The sequence below is a fragment of the Lytechinus pictus genome, chromosome 7 (genome assembly GCF_037042905.1).
Source record: "Lytechinus pictus isolate F3 Inbred chromosome 7, Lp3.0, whole genome shotgun sequence".
Classification (NCBI taxonomy): Eukaryota; Metazoa; Echinodermata; class Echinoidea; order Temnopleuroida; family Toxopneustidae; genus Lytechinus; species Lytechinus pictus.
The window spans coordinates 22,877,919-22,896,564 of record NC_087251.1 but is presented as its reverse complement, the minus strand read 5'-3'; the positions used below and the strand labels follow the sequence as shown (position 1 = coordinate 22,896,564).

The following is an 18,646-nucleotide window of genomic DNA, read 5'->3' as shown; positions in this document are numbered from 1 at the left end:
TTTCTTTCTTTCTTTCTTTCTTTCTTTCTTTCTTTCTTTCTTTCTTTCTTTCTTTCTTTCTTTCTTTCTTTCTTTCTTTCTCTCTTTATATCTCTCTTCCTTTATCTCTTACTGACTTTCTTTCTCTCTCCAGGCTGTTCCCTATGTGAGCTCCATATTTGGAGGATCCATGGCCCCAGGGAAGATGATTTTCATCCAGGGATTTGTACCAGCAGGAGCAGACAGGTAATCAGTGGGTATATTTTTTCCACTACTCTGAGACAACTGGGTTTTCCCCACTCATCTGAGAATAGTGGGTTTTCCCCAGAGCTGCGTTGTCTCGTGTGCAATGAATAGTTCATTTGAAATCTTCCCTCTGTACTGGTCTATACAATTTTCTATGAATAATTCCTCATGGGGAAAATGTATGATAAATTCATCATTTTGAAAGTAATCACATGTCTTGCACTAGAAACACATTTTATCATTTTAAAATTTGATTTGTCAAAAAAAGAAGATGACAATCAATAACACTTGGCCTGAATGGATGCAGGGAAAGTGGTGTTATTTGTTACTCTCTGGAAATAATTCACCAGAAGAGATCTGTATTTTATCCTGAAAGTTTAAATTTATGGTAATATGGCATAAGATAATTTGAAAACAGACTTAACATTAAATGTGTTTGCGTGCAGCCGTGCATAAATAAAACATAAGTGCCGCATGGTAGCAGTAGAAAATTGGTAATTATCATGTAATGAGCACAATAATCAGGACATTCTGTTTGATCTTTTCAGTATAATTACACTGTACATTGTACCCATCACCCATGTGTGCTTAACTGTGTCTACATGTGATTTTCACCATACTCAGATTTCAGTCTGTATACCATTATTTCACAGCATCTGATTTTAATGATAATGTCTCGTTGTCAAAGCTTTAACACTAGATTTACATAGATAATCATAATTTCAAAGCCTTTACTCAAAATAAATCACAGACAGTACCATTACTCTGCAGATTTGATAAGAGAAATTCAGAGAAAAAGTCGGTACAGAAAGCTCCCATTTATGTATAATTGATATTAAACACATGTCTATTCATTTAATATGCACTTGTATGCATAAATAATGACTGATCATAGTTTAATACCAAATGATTGGGATAGTCTAATAGTTTGCAGTAATAAAACTTAAGATCTGGGCTAACAAATGTTTGCGATGAATTGCAAATATGAAAGCACCACACTGATTGGTTCCTGGTCAGAATTTTAAACCAAATGCGCGTGTAACATTGATATTGATTGGTCAGTTCATTTAGCGATTGATCGCTAATCTTTGTGTTACGCAGCCCAGAACATTGTTGCCACCTACTCAGAGGATGATTACGGGCTTTCGCAAGCAGGACGGAAATGGAATGTCTGGAAAATCTCAGCAGGGGGTCCACTAATCTTGAGAAATTCCTCTGTACCTCCGAAACGTACAACAGTACTGAGCCAAACTAACGGCATGGAATCAGCCAATTAGCGCTGTTGTTGCAATCATGTGCAAAAAAGTAAACACGACTCATGCATGGCGTTCGTAAAAACTACTTGCATAGCGCAGGGAGTTGGGAGTAGATTTCTGTTAACAAACTACCATTTCCGCACACACAACTGTGAAACTGCGATTGGGCCTAGTTCATGAAACTTGGACATAAGGTTAATCAAGTATTACTGAACATCCTTCCTGAGTTTCAGGTCACATGACCAAGGTCAAAGGTCATTTAGGGTCAATGAACTTAGACCATGTTGGGGGAATCAATATCAAAATCTTAACCAAGGTTAAGTTTTTGAAATGTTGTCATAACTTCGAAAGTATATGAACCTAGTTCATAAAACTTAGACATAAGGGTAATAATGAATCACTGAAGATCCTTCCCGAGTTTCAGGTCACATGATTAAGGTCAAAGTTCACTTAGGGTCAATGAACTTTGGCCATGTTGGGTTTTTTTGAGGAATTGTCATCATAACTTTAAAAGTTTCTGGATCTAGTTCATGAAACTTGGGGCCGTATTCTGAAAATTGTCTTAAGAGAAATATTGCAGTATCTTTAGAGTTACAATAAATTCCGTATTCCGAAAATTCCTGTATCTTTTCTTGTAACTTTCTCTAGGCGCGTATGTTGTCAGAGCTAGAATTATGTGTAAAGTTAAAAACGGCGCATAAATATCCCTTTGCGCAAGATAACATATCGAGATATAATCGAGGTATTCTAAAAATTATCTTATCTTTGCGTTCTGTTAACTTCCTTGCAAAATACAAGAAAATTTACAAGAGGTAGGGGGCTATTGTAACTTATTGTTGCATGCGATATTTGTCCGTCTGCAATAATTATTTCTTGCTGCATCCCGCAAGAACATCATATTTTACAAAAGAAGACATTCCAAAGACCTTATAACGACGGATTGGTAGACTTTTCAGCAATTAAAAATTAGTGTTCGAGACGATGAATCTTTTCAGAGAAAATATGTCTTTGAGAAGAGCCATGTGTATTTTTAGCACAGAAGCGCACAAGCATAAGCGTCGGGGGCGCAAAGAAATTACGCCTCATATCAACAATGTGCTTTATTATTTTTCAGAAGAGACGCTTCTATTGGTTGACCTAAGCATATAGCAAGCTTAATGATTGGTTGTTGATGAAATATTGGGCTTGTCAGAGATAAAATAGGGGACGTCCTTATAGAGGTAAGACAATTTTCAGAATACCAATTTAAGAGAATTTTAGCGAGCTGTTATCTTGCTGACTTACAAGAAAAGTTACAAGAAAAATTAAGACAATTTTCAGGATACCACCCCAGGACATAAGAGCAACCATGTATCCCTGAATATCATATGTGCGTTTCAGGTCACATGACCAAGGTCAAAGGTCACTTAGGGTCAACAAACTTTAGCCATGTTAGGGGTATTTGAGGAATTGCCATCATAACTTAGAAATTTTATTGATTTTGTTCATGAAACTTGGGACATAAGAGCAATCAAGTATCCCTGAATATCATGTGCGAGTTTCAGGTCACATGACAAAGGTCACTTAGGGTCAACAAACTTTAGCCATGTTGGGGTTATTTGAGGAATTGTCATCATAACTTTGAAATTTTATGGATCTAGTTCATGAAACTTGGACATAAGAGCAATCGAGTATCCTTGAAAATCCTGTGTGAGTTTCAGGTCATATGACCAAGGTCAAATGTCATTTAGGGTCAACAAACTTTGGTAATGTTGGGGGTATTTGTGGAATTGTCATCATAACTTTATTAAGTTTATGGATCTAGTTCATGAAACTTGGACATAAGAGCAGCAATTTATCCCTGAATACCCTTTTCGCGTTTCAGGAACATGGCCAAGATCAAAGGTCATTTCAAGGTTAATGACCTCTGGCCGTGTTTGGAGTATGTGTTGAATTGACATCATAACTTAGAAAGTTTATGGATCTAGCTCATAAAACATCGACATAAGGGTAATCAAGTATGATTGTTTTGCACATGTCTTAGATCACATGACCATGGTCAAAGGTCATTTTGGGTGAATGGACATATCAATTATCATATTAGTGTTTTCTTCTATGAATTATTATTCATTAGCTGTTTTCAGAGGCAGCACTTCTGCTACATTGAATTGCGTAATGCAGGCGAGACTGCCAGAGGCATTCCACTTGTTCAGAGTATGCACCTCATTGATGGTGATTCCAGCTTTCCTCTGACTGAATAAAAATAATATTAGAAGGGACATCTGCGGTCAATTTGTTACACCAGGCAAATTCCACAAATCCAGTCTGTGCCCAAATAGTTTTCTTTTTCAAAGCAGATGTCTATAAACGACTCACATTTTAGATGTGGTAACTTTAAAACATTTTTTAAACCATAGAATTTCCTGTTTACAAACAATATGATTTTTGCAATTTTTTTGTCTCTTTCTGGTCAAGAAGAACATGAAACTTTAATGGAGCTTTCTGTTTCTTATACATGAACATATTTAGAAATCATTCCCAATTATTTGTTGAATTTGTTACTGTATAGAAATGCAGGTTTATTTGTATACGATCTGAAACACACACTTTCTACAATAGGTTGGTGACAATTTTCATTTGTACATAGACATGGCCCGGTTGTGGGTTTTCGCAGATTTCAAGAGATTTCCAGAGTCTATGCTCAATTTGAAGAGAATAAAATAGCTGATGGCTTTTCTTCTGGTCAAGAGAATACTGTTTTCATTTGGAATTATGAAGACAAGTTTGTTTCAAGTAGAACCATCTGCTTTTAGTTGGTATGATAAACCAATTAAAGCAAATCTGTGTCATGTCCCGGGGGGGGGGGGGCACTCACATATATTGGTGGAACGGGGACATGCCGCTTTGATGACCCCCTTTTTCAGACGTAATTTTCAGTTCTCTAGATAGTCCAAATGACAAAAGTTCCATTCAGAAGCCACCCGCCACGCTCGGAAGACCCATGTTAAAACGTCTCAGTTCCCTAGCCCTGCCAAAATTGTCCAGCACGGGCACTGCATGCGAGAGCTGCACGCACAGCTTCACAACTCCTTCCGTTAGCAGCTCCATGCACCGTCAGCGCCCACATATACATGCACAGCGCTTTTATGTGCACCGTACCTACTGTACCGTGATCCTGTTCCGTAGACCTTGTTTTTCACACCACCCAGTATATATTTAGTTCCCAAGACCCTGTATTTTACCTTAGTAGTGCGTTCACTAGACCCCAATTTCAGGGTTTAGTGAGACACACCCCCTTCAAAATATAATTTGAATGCCCTCTCCCTTCTCTCCCCCCTCCCCCCGGGTGTCATGTTCATGTATTGCTACTTACCTCCAATTCCCTCTATACCTGAAAACCAAGTTGGCCAGTGATATAGCTTCATTGGACGGCAGTGGTCGGGGCCCAACTGGCACAGAAGATTTCTGACCACCACTCATGAAAAACACTCTTTTCTGTTCACCACTAATTTCAAATGAAAAGTGTTTCAAAACTAAGTCCTTGCAAAGAGGAATTGCACTTGTTCATTCTCATCTTTAATCTTGTTTTATTTATATGCATAATTTATATTAAACATTCTTATATTTGATTAATATCAGTTAATTTTCAAAGATTTGCTATTATATGTCAGATTGTTATTATATTGATATTCCTTCACTTTTGGCTTTAAGACCACTAACTTGGCCTGAAAAAAACTTTGTAAAATGCTGTGAAACAACGACCACCACTAAAATGGGTCTACATACATGTAGCTAGAACACTAAAGGCAGCTTTTGCTTGCCCAGTGTAAAGATTTCAATTTTGACGTAAAGAGAAAATAAAAGAAAAGGAAAAAAAATAATAATCAAACGATACCACTTGTTTTTCAGTCAAGACTCTAAGCACTTTCTGTTTCATTTTCTTAACTTGTTTCTTATAATGAGCATTCACATACTTATACCAGTATAAGTGACTCAACAGGTCTGATAAACCTCTTCCTGCTTAGTCTATAGACAGAGAGGAGGGGTGTGTTTATATGTTATTATACATCAGTCTTTACATAAGAAAGATGTTTGCGTTCTCTCTTTTAAGTACTATCCTAACTACACGGAATGTTTGTCTCCCTTTATGTTCAAGTCCAAAGTTTGATAGTCTGATTATGGAGGTATGATAACTCCATGGTTTGATGGTTTTGAATAAATGTAGCCCTGGAGTATTAGATGTACACGTGTATGAATCTTCCTGGGAGAATTTTATCACAGTACATGTATGTTCAGGAAAAAAACACTTAAAATAATTTTATCCTCTTGAGAATTTATTAAGCACTTGAAGGTGGGAAGTCCCAAATGAATTTGTTCAGTCAACCTTAATTATAGAATGAATATCCCATGGCATAGTATGCCAAGCAGGAACTATCTTATGGGCCACTTTCCAAAGTTGATAACATCTCTTGTGTCCTGTTCATTGAACATTGCATGGGAAGTCTGGTATATATATTGTTTTGGCAGGGCTTTTGGTAAATATCCCACAGTTTATCATTCAATACAGGATCATGAAAGTGTATGCTGTACAGTGTATATAATGTGAAGTTACACAATGAAAATGTGTCTTGTTGGTTACATTGTGGGTATATAATCAAAATAAAATGTCTATATATTTTCCCACTTTCAAGTGTGAAATGGGTTGCAAATTTCAGGATGTGCTTGTAGCTGATACATGTGCATGTAAGTGTGTATTATAAGTAATTACCAAAAGAGAGGTACGAGATGTATAAATTCAGAATCCAAATTGCACAAAGAGTCAGTGGATGTATAAAGATTCAATGGCCATTTCATTTCTATAAAATTGGATTAATAGATCTTACTTGGGTATAAATGGACTGCTATGAGAGGCATGGTTGTTTCCAGAGGCTCAATGGGACCGCAGTGCGACGATGCCTTAGGTCATGATCTGGCCGGTGCCCTGCGCACTGCTGAAAGAAACAGCCATTAATCAATAATATGTCTAAAGGTGGTTTCAAACCGCCTCGATCACAAGAATCCCCGTTAAATTACGAGAACTTTTTTAGGCTGAAAAATACCCATTAATTATTCCTGCATTCACACCGCCCTGAAACATACCCTTCGGGATAAGTTCCTGAAGTTACGAGCATGCGCAGTATGGTCTGATAAGCAGCAAGGCACGAAATTCAAAATCACTAGCCCAGCAGCAACCCATGCATGGCGCCACACCCAACGACATGCTGGGCTAAAAGTTCCCGTAATTTGCTTTCAGACCGCCAAAATACCCACGACCTTGGAAAAATCCCCGCGAAAGTTCTCGTAATTTCGCCAAGTACCTACTATTTATCGGGTATTTTCTTTCGGGGATATTACGCGTAGTTTGCTTTCACACCGTCAAAATACCTGGTATTTTCTGATCGGGGTAAATTTCCCGATCAGAGAATACCTGGAACTGGCGAACTTCGAGGCGGTCTGAAACCACCTTAAGTCTCCAAAATAGTCTACGTTAAGATCTAAAGTTAAACAGAACAACTAATATTCTGTTAGATCTAAATTAATAAGTTAGGCCCAACATTAGGCCTATTATGCCCCTTTAAACAGTGTGTCATGCAAAGTGCCACTCCTTGATGGGATTTTTTTTGCTTGTTTGCTTGTCCAACAAATGTTACAAAACTTACATGTACAAAGTCCCTTTTAATTGTTTTTAAATATACTGTTTTTAAATATTTGATGTGCTAAATTTACTTTTTTTCATTGTTATTTTACTTGCAAACATTATGTATATAAATTGCACCTCTTTTCTGTTTCTGTTTCATAAAAATATTGTATAGAATGTAAAAAATTCAGAGCTTTGTATGTCCCTCTTTTATAAAATCCTTGGTCATCTTGTGGAATTTCTTGAATACAGCTATTAAAGACCTACTATTCTCTCATTTCATAGAGGCAATTGAAAGTGTATACATGTGCACAATATCAAAAGCATATTATCTTGAAGTAAGACAGTATAACTTTCAATTGGTTTCTCTTCATAAAAAAATGGAATGAAGGAGATATTTAAGAGAATCACATTGGCCCGTATTCTGAAGTCGGGTTTAAGTTAAACTCAGGTTTAAAGTTGTGGTTTAAGTATGGGAAGCCAAAAGTATCAAATTTGTTATTAAGTTGTATGTTTCTTATGTTTACTTTGCTCTTTCCTGATTCATGGATGGTGAACCAATAATCTTTTTATTCTTCCTAGACCATTATGAATGATTTGAGAGCCAAATGAGCTGAAGTATGATATCTCTACTGTTAGTGATTTATGTAACAATTGGCTCGCCATACTTAAACCACAACTTTAAACCCGACTTCAGAATACGGGCCTTAGAATTTAGTAATTAGTTTATTTACTGCATCATAGTCTCCTGGCAACAAGGTAAAGTGCACTATCAAATAACTATATTTCTTCTCTTTTTGAATAGATTCCACATCAACTTGCAGTGTGGTACCAGCAAGAATCCACGATCAGACATCGCCCTGCACTTCAACCCACGCTTTGGGGCTAACGTGTGTGTGCGAAACACCCTGAAGAATCAACAGTGGGGAGCAGAAGAGAGGGGCCAGTCTCACTTCCCTTTTGCTTTCAACCAGAACTTTGAGATCATCATCCTCTGTGAAGCCAACCAGTTCAAGGTATTATAACATTCCGGGTTCCAAATTCAGTCTTTGGCATATGCTCATTAAAATTCACTCACTGAAATCATGGCATGGGTCAATTAAAATATTCATTCATTCGTCTTGAATTACACCGTGGTTTAATATTAATCATGTACCAAGATTAATTGCCCTATATGTTCTGAAAATTACATTGAGATTTCCATCAGCTTGTCATAGCAAACTAAATGATTTGAATAGAGAGCTCTCCAACGGAGCTTGAATGGTATTACATTTTCAGGAATTTCAGCTACATGTCTGGGAGAGAGTAATGGATTAATCAGCTAAACTCACCAACCAAAATTATCTTCTTGTTTTGAAATGTGTGAGCAATGTACAGGATTTTTCTGCTGGTTGGTTATCTGTCATAAGACCTGCTAAGGGTCCAACTATAGAATGTAATATGATTCTGCAGAAATGTGAGAACCTGAAACTGTTGAACAGCCCATGTTCATTCAAATTTGTGCTGTTAGAACCTTCAATGCATTAGTCCAAGTGGCATGCATGACAAATGTATGATGATGGATGATTAAAACAAGCCATGCATGTACAATGCCCACATTATTTCATTTCCCCGTGATTTGATGATCCACCGCATTTCTGTAAAGCAAAATATTCGTAGGTGCAGGCTCATCCAATTAAGGTAATTACTACACATCTGCTGAAATAAGTTAGTTTTGAAGGCCCGTTTCACTTTGGACTGTTTTCCCTATAGGTTGCTGTGAATGGCCAGCATTTCCTTGAGTACAACCACCGTGTCAAGAACCTAAAACGCATCGATACCATTGCCATTGATGGTAAGGTGAATATTCACTCTGTACGGTTCCAGGGACAGGCTGCCGGGGTAAGTCCATTATACATGTATTTTGATTCATGAAGGGGGGGGGGTGTTTCACAGTAAAATTTCACTTCAATAGAAAGTCCTTCCTGATACAACAAGTTGGTTCTTATGAAAGCAGGAAAAAAAATGAGAGAAATGAATTGAAATTTTTGATACTGTCCGAGATTTTTTTTTGGGGGGTGTAATTTGCAGGCAATTTACTCTCCCATATGCTGTGTACTATAAATTCCATGATTTGCCAGTAAACTAAAATTAATGATTTTTATCTGTGCATCAGTATCAATAGCGAGTTTTCACAATTGCAACGGGTACAGATTCTACAACATAGTAAATCTATTGAAGAAGCATGTCAAATCAGAATGAACAGCTTAGAGCACTTTGTCGGTAGTTGGTAAACCAGGACAGCTGATGACCAGTCGTAAAATTCTGAGCTGATGAAAAATTACAAATATGTTGTTTGTCCAGAGTTCAGGGGGGCGTTTCATGAAAGGACTTGTCGGACGTTTTATCCGACAAGTCCCATTTTATCCGACAGTTACCATAGTAACAGTACCTCTTATCCAATCAACATCAGAGAAAGATGTCAGATCTGACAACTTGTTGGATGAAAATGTTGATGAAACACTCCCCAGGATGACACTGCTGTTTTGATTCACCGATTTTTGACAAAGACTTGTGTGTCACGAAGGGCAATTGACAATAGATTCTCCATGTTCCAGAAAGTGTCTGCGTACATGTAGTTGTTACAAAAACTCCCTAATGTCTAATATTTATACAGAGTATTTACATGTTTTAATGTAACCTTTAAGTTGTATTTTTCCACCTAATATTGATTTTTTTTCATTTCTTGACTTTAATTTCTGTACATCCATGGACTTTTATCCGTGCATCAATATCTAATATCCATGCAGAGTATTGACATGTTTGATGATAACCTACAAATAAAGTTATAGTTTTTCACCCAATAATGATTTTGTTTTCATTTCTTGAATTTAATTTCAGTACATCCATGGATCAGGTAGCACTGTCAACCCGGTAAGTAAAGAGATGTTGTAGTCCTACCAGGGAATTAATCATTGGGAATTAGAAACTGTTTGAGAACCATCATTCTATGATATCTTTTGTGACGTGCTCACTTTTATCCAGTCCAATTTAATGCATGTTAAATTACAATTACCAAATATAGCCATGTCCAGGAATGGTATGCAAAAATTTGCTTTAACACTTCTGACACAGTGAGTTATATTACTCTGTTTGTTGTAATAAATTCACATTTTATGCTTCAAGTCCTGAGAAAAGTTGTCAATAGGATATCCTGGTCTATTAAAGGTATATCCTTATCATAGGAAGGAAAATGGTGTTTGTTTTCAATAGATATTAAAGGTGAAAAGGAAATACATGTAGATCAATAATGTCAATAGAGTTATGATTTTGAAAGCCATGCAGATAAGGGTTTATGTAATAATGGGTGTTGGCCTTTGGTTCATAAACTGTTTTAAGAAATAGACATTTTCAATTTGATTTGGGTTATCAGACTGGAAATTCTAAAAGGATATAACTTTAAGCTTGGCCTGTCGATTGTGAACTTAAGTGATTTTGTTCTCAAATTAAGTCCATGTAGTTTAGTTTGGATATATTTGATAGGCTGTCCTTTTTTTGTGCGTACATCTTGTCATTTCTGATCATTGCATACATTTACATTTGTTTTATATTTTGTTAATTGTTAAGTTGATATTAAATCAATTTATATGATTTTTTTCTCTCTTTTTTTCTTTGATTTGTTTAATTGTACCTTGCTTTTCTGGCCATTAATTCAGATCAGGGTACTCTTTCATGAAAGCTGTCAGCATTGAAAAGTTGATATAAGGGTTTTATATATGTAAATATTGGATTTTTTTTCTTTGTTTTGTTTGATTTGGAAAATTATAGTACATGAAGTCAACAACTGCAAATCAGGTGAAGATGTTGTGCACATGGTTTTGTGGTATCATAAATACCTATTCAAATGAGATTCCTCATGAGTAATTCATTCATGCTTTGTCTACTCTTCCATGCCAAGCCAACTTTTTAACACATTAAAGATGAACAAAACTCTTTCTTTATTAATTCAACTCTGAAATACATTTGATGAGAATTTTCAAATCATGTTATCATAACTGAATGTGCATGGCGTTGCCTATCTAAGCTTCAGGTTTATATACAAAACATGAATAGGATGTCTTTGCTAATGAGGATACTCATTTTTTGCAGGTTTTTTTTTTGCGCTCTATGTTGGTGTTTATTCAATGTATTAAAGGTCAAGTCTGCCCCAAAGACAAATTGATTTGAATAAATAGATAAAAATCAAGCAAGCATAACAGTGAAAAAAAAAAAAAATCAAAGGTAAAATAAGAAAGTTATGACATTTTTAATACTGCTTTCACACCAAGGAACGGTCGCTGGGTAAGGTCTCTGCGACCATACCCAGCGGTTGATCGGACGTGTTTTCACACCGCTGCAAAAATTTGGTCAGGCCCAGAGCAATTGGTCACTGTAAGTTTGTGTGCATCATGATCTGCGCATATTCTACGCTATGTGCATTGACGTCACAAAGGATGAATAGGGTATGACATTGCATTTTGATCGGTCGCGATCGGTCGCTGAAGTACTTCTCAGACCGTACACAGCGACCGATCGTTTTTTACCAAAAGGATCGGTCGCCGATAAAATGCTTTCACAGCATGATTACATCGGTTGCTGGTTACGGTCCCTGCGACCAAATATGCCACACGACAGCATGGTGCGATATTCTGATTTTTCCTGGAAATTTATAATTGATAATATATTACTATTAAAGTTTATCACAAAATTATAACTTTTGAACTATTGGATTGTACTTAAGATTGGCATTGAAATCATATTAGACCAATGGGAAGTTAACACGTTCTGGTCATCAATTTAAACAAATAAAATAATAATTGGACCAATTGAAATCAAACCCATATCATGAAAGGAACCCAAATTCAGTTGGTGTCAATAGAGTTTTGTCCTGGGTTTCTTGATACAGAAACTATTCACTGATTCACAATGAAACATCTATTGATGACTTCTCATTTTCAGTAGGCTTACATGAATCATTGTTTTGTGAAAGTAAGTGAAATTTGAAAATGTAAACTTTCTTTAAAAGTTTTACGCCATACACTTTCAGGGTTATACTTGTTTGATTTCTCTTCATTCAATTCAAATTTTTGTTGTGGACTGGACCCTTGATAAGCTAAGATTATATGCCTACAAACCATGGAAATTTAATGATTGTTTATGTGCAAATTGTATTGCTATTATATGTCATCTGTGAGCCTTCATCTCAAAACCCACAGTAAGTCATGAGGCAAGGTTCTTTGTAATAAGCTCAAATAATATATTCCAAGCATTTAGAAATTAGCTTATCTGAAATAATTATAAACAAGAGATTTGTAAAGATTTTTTTCTGACTTCTCAGATTATCAACAGGTCTTGTGCAGTATGCACATTATCATTATCATTCTTAAATGAACCTCAAATTCCAAATTTTGTTTTCTCCTTCTTTGAATCCATTTCTGAAATTCTTGTACAATTACAATTTTCTGAAATATTATTATCAATATCAAAAATATAGATCATTTTAAACTTACTTTGGTCTTTTTCAAGCTATATACATTCGCCAAATTTGTTATGGCCCAGGGGGCAGTTTGATAAAAGCTGTTCACAAGTTAAGAGCGACTTTAAGAACGACTGGTTAACCCTTCTAACGCACTAAATAATCATCAATTCAATATACCATTTACCACAAGAAAGGATCACCAGTCATTCTTAAAGTCGCGATTAACTTACAAACAGCTTTATGAAACACCCACCAGTCATTGCGGGTTTTCAGGTAAGCGGTCACAATTGCCACGCTTGGTTAATTTGTTGTTTCTTTTTGTACTTGCTGATTTTTTGCCCAGCGCAGACAAATGATTGCAACTGAGGATTAATGGAGAGTCTGTTGCTCAGTGCTGGTTGATGGTCTTCCTAATATGCTTTTTTTTTGGTTCTGTTCATATATGCCTATGAAGTCCTACTACAGTCCATGATGAGTGAACATCAAACACAAAATCCTGTTCTGAACCTTCAACTCTTCTTTCCTTCATTTCCTTTATTGATTCTCAATGTGTCATCACATAAGAAAAAAACATAAGCATTATGTTTAAAGTGCCTGTTGCATTTTCATGTATTCAATGTATGATAAATGGCAGTATACAGAAATGCCTTGCCTAAGGTTCCATGGCTGGAAGTTGAATCCTGAACATTCATATGTCCAGTCAGGCAACGCGGACCACTCGCCCACAGCACCTCCACAATAACATTATCGTTTCCATGTACATGTAGCCCTTTCTTCTGGCTACTATTCTGTTGCAATATATGGCTCCTGCTTTTTAATTTGTTTTATTTATTTATTTTTGATCTCTTAAGTATTTTCTACTGTTGAACTTTCTCTAGCCATTCTGTTGACACTCTTTGACCCCTATTTTAGGGCTGCTTTTGCATTTCCTAAAGTCAAATTGAAGGATTTGGGTTAATTTTGTGAAAATTTTAAGTTAAATATTCTTTTTGAGTTTTTGAAGTGTCTAGCTGGGGGGGGGATCCACCCCCCTGTATATGACCATGTAAGAGAGTATAAAGATGACAAATACTGATACTAACCAGTGAAAGTCAGGGAAGATATTATAAGAGTGTGAAATGTAACATATGGAAATGTATAAAAGGGGAGATTAAATGGTTACTAAACACTAACGAATAATGTTAATCCCTTGTGGGGCAAGGGTATGAATAGTGCTTATTTCACAAAATTTGTGGTGGAGGATATTTAATTTAGCAGTATCTACCATGTATTTTTTCTATCGCCATGAACTGAACTTCATTAATTGAGTGAGTTGAAATGAATAATGTTGGGAATGGATTTAGTATATGATTGCTAATTTGGGTGTAAAGTTTTTAAGCATTTCCTACTTATTGTTTTTTGCATCTTTTGTGTGTAAAGCCCAGCGCACACTATGTGATGCGATTGCAAGAAAATCACAGAGTGTGCGCAGCGTACAACGCGCTGCAACTGCGACCCGCTTTGTTGCAGTAGGATTGTAGACCTAATTTCAGCTAATCAGATTTGCCCTAGATGATGACGTCATGGCCAATATGCTGCGCTGCTGCAATGCAAACAATATACGTACAAAAGAGGAGACGCCGTGAGATGTAGCACGCTACAGAGCTGTTGCAATGTGTGCACTGGCCTGCAATGCGATTGCACTGAGATGGGATTGGAAACTTGTTGCTATTAGATCTTAATGCAATCATGTTGCATAGTGTACCCATTCCGATTTGAAGTAAAACTCAAGAGTAGACTTCAACAGGCCTGCAAGAATGTTTCGCAAAGTATAGAGTAATATTACATTTTCTTTTTCCTTTCGTCACAGCCGATGCCATATACCGGAGCAATCGTTGGTGGAATGACTCCAGGTAGACTCGTCTTTATCAGTGGAAAAGTACGAGCCAATCCAGACAGGTGAGAAGGGAATAAGGATAAAATTGAAGTAACATGGAAAATGCCTTCACCATTTTCAGATCTGAAATATATTGCACTCTCTTCTACAATTGATAAAGATTCATTATCTAATGATTGGAATTTCAATTTATTTACTGCTCTATTTGATATCCATTGTGGCAGTAAGCCATTATCCAGGTGTGAATTTGTTTGCACAAGAACTTTACACAAGTTGTCTGATGGTAAATTTAGCCAACAATTTCCACATTTATTGCACAAAGCTGATTGTGTACATACATGTATTAAAGTAAATAGACATCTCAGCAGAACTTAACTCTACCCCTTATTTGGGACAACATGTGTCTTTCCTCTTTATTATGCCCATTGTTTCATAGTAATGAGCATAGTTCATTGCTTTACAATTGCTTTACAATCCACGACTTCACTTTTGACCAATCTGATGGCTGATGACATTCTAAAACAGATCATTGTTAATGCATTGCTTAAATTTGTTGTATAAAAGTATGAAATCAATTTTATTTCATGAATACCGCAGGTTCCATGTGAACCTCCAGTGTGGTGCAGGCGTGAGTCCTCGGCCAGACATTGCCTTTCACTTCAATCCTCGATTCCAAGCCCAGACGGTTGTACGCAACACACTGAGGAGTCAGTCTTGGGGCAGCGAGGAGAGGAATGCCTCATACTTCCCATTTGCTCCAAATGGATTCTTTGAGGTATGTATCACTCCTGTACATTGTCGGTTGGGAAATTTTGTTCATCTTGCTCTCTCCTTTTTGATATTTTTTTTTTATGCTATTTTTTTTTCTTTCTTTTCTCACTCTTTCTATTCTTTGCATGATTTATCTCTTGTGCTACTTTTTATTCCCTTTTCAGGACCTGTAATAATAATAATAATAATGCAGTTCTTGTATAGCATATATCACATGTCATAACGTCCCTATGCGCTTCCGAAGGACTTGGACATAATTACCCTGGCTTTAGCCCCCCAGCCTTTTTTACAGCGCGGTAGCATTTCAAGGAATAAATTCCTGCCAGGTACCTATTCATCTCACCTGGGTTGAGTGCAGCACAATGTAGATAAATTTCTTGCTGAAGGAAATTACGCCATGGCTGGGATTCAAACCCACGACCCTCTGTTTTCAAAGTCAGAAGACTAATCCACTGGGCCACAACGCTCCACACTGAGTATTCTAATTCATTCTAGAAATAAGATTTTATTTCAGTACATGCAATTGTCTGGTCAGCTCTTATTGTTCATGTAAGGAAACATAATGAAAAAAATAATCATGATATGGCTCTTGTCAAGCTAAAAAGGGAATTCAATTTCATTCATAATCAGAAAATGAAGACAGGCATGAAATTGATGCCTACTAAGTATATACATTATATGTATGGACAATAAATATGTATATATATTACTGAATTAAAAAATATATTGGCTTTAAGTTCATTACAGTGTGATAATAGAACCTTGCCCTGTAGATTTTTTTCCTTTTATTATATCATACTTTATAAAGTAACATGGTTCATATAGTCGGCGTTCATCCAAACCATTGTATCAGTCAATATTGGTTTTAAAAAATGAAAGTAAAAGTCCTATTCTATACATACTTAAATTTCTAGGCAGCAATTTATTTTAGTTTCTGAGATATGTGGGCATTTTCATGGCGATGCCATACAAATTGTTGATAAAATGCGCAATTCCAATAGGAAACGTGTACTGTAGCGAAGCAAACAACAGCTGCATGCACTTAATAAGCAAATGTGCAGTCAGTCAAACCATCGTATCAGCACTGCTTTGACTTTGCACGAGAAAAAGCGACGTTTTGACTGATTGCACGCATGGAAATCGCGGTCAGGGTTGTTCCCCTATGGCGTTTTTGTACAGGGAAAATCTAAATCGCTCACACCAAAAGTACAAGCATGTAGCTCTTTTGCGATATTTTCTTTGATCCTGGATTTGTGTTAGAATAAAGATACCAATGCTGATCAATTGTCTAAGTCTTTCCAACCATGTATTTTTCTATCATTGAAAATGTTGAAAAGGCTGGGGAACAAAGTGTAGAAATTATAGTCAACTTTTAAGTCAATTTTCTCTAAAATGGGTTTGCACTGTCATATGTGTGATACAACGATTTGGATGACTGCGGATGTGTTACCACAGTATTGGCACAAAGCCAGTGCTGGTGAATAGTTGGTTTTGAGCTACAGTTTCTTTCTTCTACTTCTTCAGCTTATCATCATGTGTGATGCAAATGGTTACAAGGTTGCTGTCAATGGCCAGCACTACTTGGATTATGCCCATCGTATCGCATGTCAGAACGTCAACACCCTGGTCATCGATGGCGCCGTTGATGTCCACCAGATCAGGTTCCAGTAGTTCAACAAAAGTGAGATGATTCCCTTTGAGAGAGATAGTCTCTGTGAATATTGGTCAAGGAAATGTCTCTTAATATGCAATGAATGCATAATTTGACATGATTTTAGAGAGGGTTTTGTACTCTGTAGATGTTTATATGAAGAAATTTTATGTAGTATGTAGTTGATCATAGAAAATAAAGCAGTACTAAACTGGGATAAGACTCATTTCAGCAAAACTTTGTAGTCATTAATCATGTGTTTCAAAAAAAATTCTTGCATCTAACATTGGTGCCTTTTAATGTAATGTCTTTTGTATCAAGTACTATCTCTCATTGACCATAATTACTTAAATTGTATACTTATCATGTTGCTGATTTTTATTTCATAGTTTTCTGTTTAAGAATCTATGCTTAGAAAGTGACTATTTTATATTGTTGAACTTATATTATCAAAAAATATACAGATATTCAGAATCAGTTGAGATATTCAAAGCATTAAGGGATTGTAGTAGTAGTAGTTCATAGTAGTGCTATTTGTTCTCTGTGATTCTCATCAGTACTACGCATCATGAATTAATCTTGGGGTCTACTAGCACTGATTAAATAAATCACCTCTGGGTACATACAATTGCCCATCATAGCAGCCAATAATTGGGTAATACTTTGTACTCTTTAACCCTCTCCACATATAGTGCATGGTTGTATTTCATTTCATCAGCTTTTACTTTGATGAGATTTGAGATAACAATGACGTTGGTGATAAAATCAAAACAAAATATCAAATAGTTTAGCCTATTTTTTTCTATCAAATTAGCCTTTCCTGCTTTCCAAAATCTTCATTACAGGATTGATAAGCACAAATGATATTTAAGTTGATTTCTATTCTGCCAATTTATGCCAAATCATTTTTTTTTTATTGATCTTGCCTATGATTAATTTTAAAAGTATGTGTAGTTTGAGTTTATTCTTACTCTGAACTTATAGAACAATCAATGATGCAAATTGCAGTTGTGATTTGATATTGAATGCATTACTTATGTTTCATATAGATTTATAATCTCTAATAATCTTGCTTTATATAATCAACTTTATTTCTATACATGTAGTTATAGATGTTTTGTGCTAATTTAATATGCAGTTGATTCAATTTTATCTTTTCAATAAATTCACTTACCACTGAAACACTTATCATTTTTTAATGTAAATGTTGTTACTGGCTTTGTCCTTAATTGTTTGTCTTAAGTTTCATATTACTATTTTGCTCTTTCTCCATTTCCGTATTTTCAATTGGTGCCCCTCTTATTATTATTATTAATATTGGTAAAAAGGAGCACCCATGGAAGGAATTTAATCAGTAAATAATACATATATGTATAGATAGATACATGGATGGATGGGTGAGGTGGGTGGATTGAAGGAAGAAGCTTTAAAGTGCCATCGCCTTGTAGAGATGGAGGGATAATTTATCCCGCCGTGTTGACATACAATTGTTTTTATGTCGACTTGGTGAGATAGCATATCTTGCCATGTTAACTTACAACTTTTCATAAGTCAACTTGATGAGAAACCATATTTTTCCATATTAAAATAAACTTTTTGTACATTCACGAGGCAAGAAAATGTATCTTGCAATGTTGACATAATTATGTTGACTTGGCAAGATAAGTTATCTCGCCATCTCTACAAGTCAATGGCACTTTAAAGTTTCTGTAAT

At 36.0% G+C, this 18,646-nt stretch overlaps 1 protein-coding gene across 2 annotated transcripts; it reads left to right on the top strand.

Annotated features, from left to right (window-relative positions):
- Positions 1–50: 50 nt before the first annotated feature.
- LOC129264738 (galectin-8-like) lies at positions 51–18,114 on the top strand. 2 transcript variants are annotated; one of them, XM_054902676.2, is made up of 8 exons: positions 139–225; positions 7,943–8,153; positions 8,890–9,018; positions 10,018–10,050; positions 10,945–10,971; positions 14,484–14,572; positions 15,108–15,285; positions 16,806–18,114. In XM_054902676.2, exons 1-8 carry the CDS (start codon positions 170–172, stop codon positions 16,950–16,952), a joined length of 870 nt encoding a protein of 289 aa, XP_054758651.2. In that variant the 5' UTR covers positions 139–169; the 3' UTR covers positions 16,953–18,114. The 2 variants fall into 2 exon arrangements, with proteins under 2 accessions (XP_054758652.2, XP_054758651.2); XM_054902677.2 differs by lacking the exon at positions 10,945–10,971 and having other exon boundaries at positions 51–225.
- The last annotated feature ends 532 nt before the right edge of the window (positions 18,115–18,646 follow it).

What these genes read in the sequence shown, in the direction of transcription:
- LOC129264738 (XM_054902676.2), top strand. Translation starts at nt 170, where the DNA reads ATGGCCCCAGGGAAGATGATTTTCATCCAGGGATTTGTACCAGCAGGA. An exon ending in GTACCAGCAGGAGCAGACAG is followed by an intron (nt 226 to 7,942) that starts GTAATCAGTGGG and finishes CTTTTTGAATAG; the next exon opens with ATTCCACATCAACTTGCAGT. An exon ending in GTACGAGCCAATCCAGACAG is followed by an intron (nt 14,573 to 15,107) that starts GTGAGAAGGGAA and finishes TGAATACCGCAG; the next exon opens with GTTCCATGTGAACCTCCAGT.